Source organism: Oncorhynchus clarkii, chromosome 2 (assembly GCF_045791955.1).
Source record: "Oncorhynchus clarkii lewisi isolate Uvic-CL-2024 chromosome 2, UVic_Ocla_1.0, whole genome shotgun sequence".
NCBI lineage: Eukaryota > Metazoa > Chordata > Actinopteri > Salmoniformes > Salmonidae > Oncorhynchus > Oncorhynchus clarkii.
The window spans coordinates 12,536,674-12,549,058 of NC_092148.1; the positions used below are offsets into that span (position 1 = coordinate 12,536,674).

Sequence of the window (12,385 nt, forward strand, 5' to 3'; positions counted from 1 at the left end):
AATCTGATGAAGAAGTTTGTGCTCCTGGTTGATGCTTTGCCAACAAGGATCTGTTCTTGACTAGTATCAATAAAAGTTAGTTAAATAAGGTAATGAGGGGGCTTCTTAAGGAAGTAAAAATACCACATAAATATCAAGTGTATTTGTCCAAGTGACCGTCTGTAACATCTTACTTGTTACTACTACAACTGAACCAGCTACTACCACACCTGTACCCAGCATCATGCTCCTTGTCAGACTGACTGCGTTCACCTGTGAGTATACTGACTGACTTGTAACAAAATATGTATTTGAGGGCGTTTAAAATATACATTCCAGTATTTTCCAGAAGTTTCTAAATGTATCAGTTTGTATTGAAAGTACTTGAAGTCCAATATAAACAGTATGACCCAGGTCTAGTATAAAGCATCCTGTGTCAAATCAAATCAAATCACATTTTATTTGTCACATGGGCCAAATACAACAGGTGTAGTAGACCTTACAATGAAATACTTACTTACAAGCCCTTAACCAACAATGCTTTAAGATGTTTTAAGAAGAAGTGTTAAGTAAAAAATAGAAAATAGAAAATAAAAGTAACAAATAATTAAACAGCAGCAGTAAAATAACAAGCGAGGCTATATACAGGGGGTAAAGGTACAGAGTCGAGGTAATTGAGGTAATATGTACATGTAAGTAGAGTTAAAGTGACTATGCATAGATGATAAACAGAGAGTAGCAGCAGCATAAAAGGGGGGTCTAGGTAGCCCTATCTGAGGACTAGGTGATGTCTGTCTATACGCAGTACCATACTATATACTGTACATTATTTATATACTTACTGTATATGCTGTACACTACTCTTCTGTAAAGAATTGCGATGAGACTGACCAAGGTTAGAAAAGCTGAACTAGCTGTGTGATGTGTTTCAGTGCTGGCTGCAGTTTGCTGTACACTACCAGCTGCAGGTACACAGTTCTTAGTTAAACCCGACCAGTTTGTATGTGTGGGTGGTTGTGTGTGTGGGTGGTTGTCTATGTTTGTGTGTGTGGGTGGTTGTCTATGTTTGTGTGTGTGGGTGGTTGTGTGTGTGGGTGGTTGTCTAGCTTGTGTGTGTGGGTGGTTGTGTGTGGGGTGGTTGTCTATGTTTGTGTGTGTGGGTGGTTGTGTGTGTGAGTGGTTGTCTATGTTTGTGTGTGTGGGTGGTTGTGTGTGTGGGTGGTTGTGTGTGGGTGGTTGTGTGGGTGGGTGGGTGGTTGTGTGTGGGTTGGTTGTCTATGTTTGTGTGTGTGGGTGGTTGTGTGTGTGCGCGCATCCACATCTATAACGTTATGGTAATTATGTTTCTCACTCAGCGACGAGAGTGGTCACCTGTGACAATGGAGAAAACGTCCAGTTCCTGATCTGTGGTAAGAACACACACATTCCATCCTGATGGTCTCTCCATAGTGCTGTCTGTTTCTTTACATTGTTTTTCTTGCCCTGCTAGATTCTGGAGTGATCTTCATTGAGAGAGCTCTGTATGGAAGGACTGACGGAACCACCTGCAGAGAAGGACGACCTGCCAACCAGCTGACCGACACACAGTGTTCACAGACGGGCACCCTGGAGGTCCTCTCACAGAGGTACTCAGTCAGTGTTTATTTGATAAAGACAGGCACCCTGGAGGTCCTCTCACAGAGGTACTCAGTCAGTGTTTAATTGATAAAGACAGGCACCCTGGAGGTCCTCTCACAGAGGTACTCAGTCAGTGTTTATTTGATAAAGACAGGCACCCTGGAGGTCCTCTCACCCAGGTACTCAGTCAGTGTTTATTTGATAAAGACCGGCTGGGATTCAGAGGCACGTTGTTGAAAAGCACATTGCAGTATCAATGTGCCTTTTTAAAGCCAATTTTCCTGATGTTCACAGTAAACACTGCAAATGTTTGCTTTAAATGTCAAGCGCTGCATGCTTGTTGACACCGCGTTTGATTAAATCCCAGCCATAACTCATCTTACCTCCTGATATCCCCCAGGTGCAATGGGAAACAGGTGTGTGAAGTGAACACTGAAGTCTTCCGTACTTCTGACCCCTGTGTTGGAATCTACAAATACCTGGAAACCACCTACACCTGCAGCCCATCAAGTCAGTCTGTTTCTATGTATATTAATACAAAATACTACACCAGGCTAATGTCTGCTATGAAAATGTATGTATTTTATTTATGTCTGCCCAGCAGTGGCCAGTGTGATGTGTAATTCCTGTTTGTTTGTCTTGGCAGCACGCAGCATCACGTGTGAAGGCTCTGATGCTCTACTAGAATGTGGTAAGGCTCTGATGTTCTATTAGAATGTGGTAAGGCTCTGATGTTCAACTAGATGTGGTAAGGCTCTGATGCTCTACTAGAATGTGGTAAGGCTCTGATGTTCAACTAGAATGTGGTAAGGCTCTGATGTTCAACTAGAATGTGGTAAGGCTCTGATGCTCTACTAGAATGTGGTAAGGCTCTGATGTTCAACTAGAATGTGGTAAGGCTCTGATGTTCAACTAGAATGTGGTAAGGCTCTGATGCTCTACTAGAATGTGGTATGGCTCTGATGTTCAACTAGAATGTGGTAAGGCTCTGCTCTTCTACTAGAATGCGGTAAGGCTCTGATGCTCTACGAGAATGTGGTAAGGCTCTGATGCTCTACTAGAATGTGGTAAGGCTCTGCTGTTCTACTAGAATGCGGTAAGGCTCTGATGCTCTACGAGAATGTGGTAAGGCTCTGATGCTCTACTAGAATGTGGTAAGGCTCTGATGATCAACTAGAATGTGGTAAGGCTCTGCTGTTCTACTAGAATGCGGTAAGGCTCTGATGCTCTAAGAGAATGTGGTAAGGCTCTGATGCTCTACTAGAATGTGGTAAGGCTCTGCTGTTCTACTAGAATGTGGTAAGGCTCTGATGTTCTATTAGAATGTGGTAAGGCTCTGCTGTTCTACTAGAATGTGGTAAGGCTTTGATGTTCTATTAGAATGTGGTATTCCTTTCATGTTCTATTAGAATGTGGTAAGGCTCTGATGTTCTACTAGAATGTGGTAAGGCTCTGATGTTCTACTAGAATGTGGCAAGGCTTTGATGCTCTACTAGAATGTGGTAAGGCTCTGATGTTCAACTAGAATATGGTAAGGCTCTGATGTTCAACTAGAATGTGGTAAGGCTCTGATGTTCAACTAGAATGTGTTAAGGCTCTGATGTTCAACTAGAATGTGGTAAGGCTCTGCTGTTCTACTAGAATGTGGTAAGGCTCTGATGCTCTACGAGAATGTGGTAAGGCTCTGATGCTCTACTAGAATGTGGTAAGGCTCTGCTGTTCTACTAGAATGTGGTAAGGTTCTGATGTTCTATTAGGATGTGGTAAGTCTCCAATGTTCTACTAGAATGTGGTAAGGCTCTGATGCTCTACTAGAATGTGATAAGGCTCTGATGTTCTACTAGAATGTGGTAAGGCTCTGATGTTCTACTAGAATGTGGTAAGGCTCTAATTTTCTATTAGAATGTGGTAAGGCTCTGATGTTCTACTAGAATGTGGCAAGGCTTTGAAGCTCTACTAAAATGTGGTAAGGCTTTAATGTTCTAGAATGTGGTAAGCTTGTCAACACTGCTATACAATATATGATCCTCTCATATGATGATATATAAATTATATAATAGCATAGTAGAGCAGTATTATATACAGTTTATATTACCATCACTAGAACACACCAAAGACATCCAGTCTTACCTCTCCTCCTCATCTCCCTCAGATGAAGGAACGATCCAGATCTACAGTGCCAACTATGGCCGCCGTGACCAGCTAGTGTGTTCCTTTAATCGGCCCGCTAACCAACTAGCCAACACCAACTGCCTCAGCCAATCCATAACCACCAGTAAGGTGGCAGAGAGGTATTGTACCTGCAGTATGTACTATTACAAACGCATGACTGTAGTGTTAACCTGTACTGTAGAAACATGACTGTAGTGTTAACCTGTACTGTAGAAACATGACTGTAGTGTTAACCTGTACTGTAGAAACATGACTAGTGTTAACCTGTACTGTAGAAACATGACTGTAGTGTTAACCTGTACTGTAGAAACATGACTGTAGTGTTAACCTGTACTGTAGAAACATGACTGTAGTGTTAACCTGCACTGTAGAAACATGACTGTAGTGTTAACCTGTACTGTAGAAACATGACTAGTGTTAACCTGGACTGTAGTGTTAACCTGTACTGTAGAAACATGAGTGTAGTGTTAACCTGGACTGTATAAACATGACTAGTGTTAACCTGTACTGTAGAAACATGACTGTAGTGTTAACCTGTACTGTAGAAACATGACTGTAGTGTTAACCTGTACTGTAGAAACATGACTGTAGTGTTAACCTGGAATGTAGTGTTAACCTGGACTGTAGTGTTAACCTGTACTGTAGAAACATGACTGTAGTGTTAACCTGGAATGTAGTGTTAACCTGGACTGTAGAAACACGACTGTAGTGTGACCCTGTACTGTAGAAACATGACTGTAGTGTTAACCTGGACTGTAGAAACATGACTGTAGTGTTAACCTGGAATGTAGTGTTAACCTGTACATTTGAAACATGACTAGTGTTAAACTGTACTGTAGAAGCATGACTGTAGTGTTAACCTGTACATTTGAAACATGACTGTAGTGTTAACCTGTACTGTAGAAACATGACTGTAGTGTTAACCTGTACTGTAGAAACATGACTGTAGTGTTAACCTGTACATTTGAAACATGACTGTAGTGTTAACCTGTACTGTAGAAACATGACTGTAGTGTTAACCTGGACTGTAGTGTTAACCTGGACTGTAGTGTTAACCTGGACTGTAGTGTTAACCTGTACATTTGAAACATGACTGTAGTGTTAACCTGTACTGTAGAAACATGACTAGTGTTAACCTGGACTGTAGAAACATGACTGTAGTGTTAACCTGTACTGTAGAAGCATGACTGTAGTGTTAACCTGTACTGTAGAAACATGACTGTAGTGTTAACCTGTACTGTAGAAACATGACTGTAGTGTTAACCTGTACATTTGAAACATGACTGTTGTGTTAACCTGTACTGTAGAAACATGACTGTAGTGTTAACCTGGACTGTAGTGTTAACCTGTACTGTAGAAACATGACTAGTGTTAACCTGTACTGTAGAAACATGACTGTAGTGTTAACCTGTACTGTAGAAACATGACTGTTGTGTTAACCTGTACTGTAGAAACATGACTGTAGTGTTAACCTGGACTGTAGTGTTAACCTGTACCTGTCGTTGACACAGGTGTAATGGGAAGAGCCAGTGTGACGTCCCGGCGTCCAACTCTCTGTATGGAGATCCCTGTGTAGGAACCTACAAGTACCTGGATGTGGCGTACACCTGTGGCTAAATGTTAGGGACGCATGCATACGGTAATACACACACACACACACACACACACACACACACACACACACACACACACACACACACACACACACACACACACACACACACACACGACTGGGAAGTAGAACACTGGGGCTGACTGTTTTTGTCTTGCAGGAGATCTTCTCTGAGGAACAAAGACCAGAGACTACTTCTATATCTTCCTCTTCATTGGGTGGATTTGTATTTCTTTCCTGTCTTCTCTCCTCTGAAGTCTCAATTGAGTGTAAAATCTATGTACATTTAAAATTGGTAAATCCCATTGATTGTGTATTTCATCAGGTATAATTTGTGTGTAGAAAAATCATAATGAGGCCCCTCTTGTGCTGCAGCAATGCACGGTCAGGAGGAAGCCTAGAGAAATTAACCCCAACCCCAAAAATAAACTATTCTTCAAATAACACTGACATAATACTTTGTGCATTTCGTGTACTAAAGTATTTCTTCAAAACAATGTTGATTTTCTGAACTGAGGTGGTTGGTCTGATTTTGACGAAGAACTGAGGTGGTTTGTCTGAATTAAACTAAGCAGCATAAAGACAAGACTTGGGGTCTTTTGTTCAATATTATGAAGCATGTCCTTACACACAAAATACTTTATTTGAATCCACAAATGATATTACACCAAGAAGGATTAAAACATTTGAAGGTCTTGGATACATGGTTTATGTTTGGGGCAAACAAAACCCGAATACCAGTCTTCATATTTTCGAGCATGCTGGTGGCTGCATCATGTTGTGGGTATGCTTGTTATCGGCAATAGGATAAAAATTCAAATGGAATAGAGCTAAACACAGGCAAAATCCTAGAGGAAAACCTGGTTTAGTCTGCTTCCAACAGACACTGGGAGACAAATTCACCTTTCAGCAGGACAATAATCTAAAACACAATATACACTGCAGTTACTTAGTTTTGGCTTAAATCAACTCGAAAATAAGGCAAGACTTAAATGGCTGTCTAGTAATTGTCAACAAGCAACTTGACAGAGCTTGAATTTAATGTTCAAGTTTTGTACAGTCCAGGTGTGCTGTTAGACCCAGAAAGGTTCACAGCTGTAATCACTGACAAAGGTGATTCTAACATGTGGGGTCAGGGGTTTGAATACTTATCTAAATGAGATATTTCTATATTTCATTTTCAATACATTTGCAAAAAATTTATTAAATGTGTAGATGGGTGAGACTTATTTCGTCATCCATTTTGAATTCCGGCTGTAACACAAAGTGGAGTAAGTCGAGGTGTATGAATGCTTTCTGAAGGCACTCTACACACAGACCTGAGTTATTGGAGTATCTGTCACTACCTCACTGTCTAACCCAGCAGCATGAACAGAAGAGAAAGAAAATGTTCAACTCTTTCCAGTTGTCCATTAAGAATTTACCAGGACCTGGCGTCCAAAGAAGATGCTAGTCTACACATACAAAAAAAGCAGTGGGGTGCTCATATTTACAGTAGTCAAAAATCAATGATAAACTGGGTGGTTCGAGCCCTGAAAGCTGATTGGCTGACAGCCATGGTATATCAGACCGTATGACAACATTTATTTTACTGCTATAACTATGTTGGTAATTAGTTTATAATAGCAGTAAGGCACCTCGGGAGTTTGTGATATATGGCCAATATACCACGGCTAAGGGCTGTGTTCAGGCACTGTGTCGCACATAAGAACAGCCCTTAGCCGTGGTATATTGGCCATATACTACACCTCCTCAGGCCTTATTGCTCAAATCTACAGTACCATTCAAAAGGTTGGACATCTACTCAAGGGTATTTATTTGTACTATTTTCAACATTGTAGAATAATTGTGAAGATATCAAAACTATGAAATAACACACATAGAATCATGTAGTAACCAAAAAAGTTTTACATTAAATATATTTTAGATTCTTCAAAAGTAGCCTTCCTTTGCCTTGACAGGGTTGCACACTTGGGATTCTCTCAACCGGTTTCATCTGGAATGCTTTTCCAACAGTCTTCCCTCCACAAAACCTGGGGTATACCAAAAAAGCCAAAACACAGGGATATTGGAGGGTAAATTATTATTCAATGTAAACAGGCAAACATTTCATGCATCTCCTTCAACTCACAAAAGGAAACGGTATACCAAGAACATTAGAGATGGTGATAAATCAATATTTTGTAACAGAGGACAATTACTGTGAAAGTGGGTGTTCATCTGAATCAGTGAAAGCTCTTCCCCTAAATCTCTTCTGATATCACCTGATTTATGTGAGGAGAATATTAACTTAACTGACTTGACTAGTTAAATAAAGGTTCAAAAATAAAAAATGAGAGAGAGGGATTAGACGGAGATGTCATGAACGAGACCCGTAAGTATCGGAGCCAACTGTTTCCATTGTTTCGGTCAGCTCCATTCATTGGGAGTTCAATTTGGCTTCCAATGCCGATATACTTCCTGGATAATCTTCAATTTGATGACTTCACTGTCTAATCCTTCTTAATCTCATTCTAGCTGTGTAACCAGAAAGTTTGGGGACAACCCAAAGGCAAAAATACAATCTGTTTTCCATTTGAATCATTGATTGATTTATGTAACTTAAATCAGGCAAAATGTGACTGATCCATGTTCAAATTGTATTGTAAAAAAACATTAAGAAATGAAGTCTTAATAGATTTCCCATCCACTGTGTCATTGTCTTGTGTCTGATCAGGGTCTTCCAGTAAATGTCCTTAATGGAGGTGATTTTGACAGCAAATTGAAATCATTGATAAGGAAAAGGGGATCATAAATTGCAACCGATGAAAGCTACATTGCTCAGGAGAAGAGAATATTAACGTAATCATTTGCTCATTCTCCATTAGTCGTAATGTGACTGGTAATACAAAAAGTTAATAACATTTCAATGTAGCTTCCACACACACATACATTACTCCGACTAAAACTCACCCAGGTAAGTATATCATCTAAGTTTAGAGTTGATCATGAGGTTGATGCCAGAGGATTTATTTTGGTGAGTTCAAGAGTAAGAATACTTACTAAGTCACAAAATCTGAACCCAAATTCAATATCGTATCGCATCCAAAACTATTTACAGTAATATGTTAATCAAATATTCATTGATATTGCTAACCCTGAAACATTTATCAATAAAATCTATTTCTAAAGCACTTTTTACGTCAGCTGATGTCACAAAGTGCTATGCCACAAGCAGAACAGTTGAAACTGGAGCAGCAGCACGACCATGTGGACAGCCAGGAGTCATCAGGCCAGGTAGTCCTGAGGCATGCTTCTAGGGCTCAGGTCCTCTTGAGAGAGGAGTGAAAGAGAGACTAAGAAATTAATGACTGAAAGTAGCCTATACCATTTTATACATGGGTATAAAGGACCAAGGACCCCCACTCAGGCAAACCGGCAAACCAGGGATCCCCATCATACTGTATATTTTGACCTCCCCACAGTTCATTGGAACAGGAAGTATACACTTGAACAGCCATATAGCTAGAAGGGTAAAGTAGAAATGTTGCTTTTGTGAAGCACATTTTCTGCAATTCTACACATTTTCTCATTGAGGAGAGAAAATGTTGCAGTTTTAAAGATAATATCCTGCAATTCTATGCATTCTGCCATGGCTAATGCTGTGTTCCTCTGCTCAAGCATAACACAATCAAGAAGCATGTGCCCTGAATGCCTGTTTTTTGTATTTCTGATTCGCCCTGACCGTGGAGCTTTCATTGGATTGTTCCTTCTCAAAGATGGTATTATTCAAAATATATTAAGTTCAATATTGTTTCTGAATTCTTTCTATCTGGTTTTGGTCGTTTAAGTTGACAAACTGTTTTTCCATCCGGAAAATGACCATTTAAAAATGTCCCACCTACGAATTTGACAGAATAACCACAACAACAAAAAAAGGCTCCCCTTGTAATTAGCCCCAATGACTCATTTCTTCCAAACTAAAAGGATAGTTTGAGATTTTGGCAATGAGGCTATTTATTAACTTCCCCAGAGTTGGATGAACAGGAACAGCTAGCATGCTAATTGTTCCTGTAGACTTCCAGTTATAACACTAGTTGACTCGTAAAATTACCTCGAAATCAAATAGGTTAAATTAAATTTGTCACATACACATTTAGCAGATGTTATTGTAGATGTAGCGAAATGCTTGTGTTTCTAGCTCCAACAGTGCAGTCAAATCTAACAAGTAATATCTAACAATACCCACAATATAAAGTAAGGAATGGAATGGAAGGAATGGAATTAAGAATATAGAAATATTTGGACGAGCAATGTCAGAGCGGCATAGATTAAGATACAGTAGAATAGGATACAATACAGTATACACGCACACACACGAGATGAGTAATGCAAAACGTCAAACAATATTAAAGTGGCTAATATTCCAATTATTAAAAGTGGCCAGTGATGTCAAGTATATGTACAGTGCCTTGCGAAAGTATTCGGCCCCCTTGAACTTTGCGACCTTTTGCCACATTTCAGGCTTCAAACATAAAGATATAAAACTGTATTTTTTTGTGAAGAATCAACAACAAGTGGGACACAATCATGAAGTGGAACGACATTTATTGGATATTTCAAACTTTTTTAACAAATCAAAAACTGAAAAATTGGGCGTGCAAAATTATTCAGCCCCTTTACTTTCAGTGCAGCAAACTCTCTCCAGAAGTTCAGTGAGGATCTCTGAATGATCCAATGTTGACCTACATGACTAATGATGATAAATACAATCCACCTGTGTGTAATCAAGTCTCCGTATAAATGCACCTGCACTGTGATAGTCTCAGAGGTCCGTTAAAAGCGCAGAGAGCATCATGAAGAACAAGGAACACACCAGGCAGGTCCGAGATACGGTTGTGAAGAAGTTTAAAGCCGGATTTGGATACAAAAAGATTTCCCAAGCTTTAAACATCCCAAGGAGCACTGTGCAAGCGATACTATTGAAATGGAAGGAGTATCAGACCACTGCAAATCTACCAAGACCTGGCCGTCCCTCTAAACTTTCAGCTCATACAAGGAGAAGACTGATCAGAGATGCAGCCAAGAGGCCCATGATCACTCTGGATGAACTGCAGAGATCTACAGCTGAGGTGGGAGACTCTGTCCATAGGACAACAATCAGTCGTATATTGCACAAATCTGGCCTTTATGGAAGAGTGGCAAGAAGAAAGCCATTTCTTAAAGATATCCATAAAAAGTGTCGTTTAAAGTTTGCCACAAGCCACCTGGGAGACACACCAAACATGTGGAAGAAGGTGCTCTGGTCAGATGAAACCAAAATTGAACTTTTTGGCAACAATGCAAAACGTTATGTTTGGCGTAAAAGCAACACAGCTGAACACACCATCCCCACTGTCAAACATGGTGGTGGCAGCATCATGGTTTGGGCCTGCTTTTCTTCAGCAGGGACAGGGAAGATGGTTAAAATTGATGGGAAGATGGATGGAGCCAAATACAGGACCATTCTGAAAGAAAACCTGATGGAGTCTGCAAAAGACCTGAGACTGGGACGGAGATTTGTCTTCCAACAAGACAATGATCCAAAACATAAAGCAAAATCTACAATGGAATGGTTCAAAAATAAACATATCCAGGTGTTAGAATGGCCAAGTCAAAGTCCAGACCTGAATCCAATCGAGAATCTGTGGAAAGAACTGAAAACTGCTGTTCACAAATGCTCTCCATCCAACCTCACTGAGCTCGAGCTGTTTTGCAAGGAGGAATGGGAAAAAAATTCAGTCTCTCGATGTGCAAAACTGATAGAGACATACCCCAAGCAACTTACAGCTGTAATCGCAGCAAAAGGTGGCGCTACAAAGTATTAACTTAAGGGGGCTGAATAATCTTGCACGCCCAATTTTTCAGTTTTTGATTTGTTAAAAAAGTTTGAAATATCCAATAAATGTCGTTCCACCACATGATTGTGTCCCACTTGTTGTTGATTCTTCACAAAAAAATACAGTTTTATATCATTATGTTTGAAGCCTGAAATGTGGCAAAAGGTCGCAAAGTTCAAGGGGGCCGAATACTTTCGCAAGGCACTGTATATAGGGCAGCAGCCTCTAATGTGCTAGTGATGGCTATTTAACAGTCTGATGGCCTTGAGACGGGTGGTTGTTGTCCTTGATGATTGTTTTGTTCTTCCTGTGACATCGGGTGCTGTAGGTGGCCTGGAGGGCAGGTAGTTTGACCCCGGTGATGCATTGGGCAGACCTCACCACCCTGACTCCAATGACTCCAATTTTGTTAGACTTCTTCTTCGCTTGTGCTGTACAGTTTATGATCATTGCAATAAATAATACTAAGTCCACCTTTTTAACATGTAGCATTTTACTATCCCTTGGTTGATGAGAAGCCTTCACTGGTCTTGGTGGCTCTACTACCATTGCTTATTCCCCGCCACTCGTTCCTTCCAATTTTCTCAACACCTCCAGATTGGAGACTGGACACCCCTTGCCACCTCATTCTACAAGAATTCATGCACATGTTCACCTCCACATTTGCAGCCTTTCCCTTCATCTGGTATACGATATTCTTCCCTTCTGCACACACTTGACAGATATTTTACATTCATGACACTGAAGAGGCTTGTGCACAAAAGCTCTTACAGGGTATCTCATGAATCCTAACTTTATATGAGAAGGGAGAGACTCTTCATCAAAGAACAGTAGCTTGGATGAAGTGAACTTCTTTTCTCCGTCCACCATACAGGTCAATCGGCGTGCACCAACAACTCCATTGATGTCTTCCGTTATATCTTCTGCCTTTATTTCTTGCTCCACCCAATAAATAACCCCCTTGATAGTCTCCCTGCTACGAAAATCCATGCAGGAAACATTCCGATTATATCTTTTTGAGTCTTAACACCAGTGGCGATTTTAGCATGTAAATCTCAGTGAAGCAAAAATGATTATTTCTTAAAGTGGGTGCATGCCAGTAAAGGTGAGGCACATGGGCTACTAACAGCTTACTACACAACATACA

General features: G+C 40.4%; 1 protein-coding gene across 1 annotated transcript; it reads left to right on the plus strand.

Moving 5' to 3' along the window:
* The first annotated feature begins 75 nt into the window (after nt 1-75).
* LOC139421654 (L-rhamnose-binding lectin CSL2) lies at nt 76-5,963 on the plus strand. Its single transcript, XM_071172743.1, has 9 exons — nt 76-254; nt 912-947; nt 1,335-1,388; nt 1,469-1,604; nt 1,997-2,106; nt 2,243-2,287; nt 3,749-3,887; nt 5,280-5,407; nt 5,541-5,963. The coding sequence occupies exons 1-8, from the start codon at nt 224-226 to the stop codon at nt 5,383-5,385; spliced, it is 657 nt and encodes a 218-aa protein (XP_071028844.1). The 5' UTR covers nt 76-223; the 3' UTR covers nt 5,386-5,407; nt 5,541-5,963.
* Nucleotides 5,964-12,385: the final 6,422 nt, after the last annotated feature.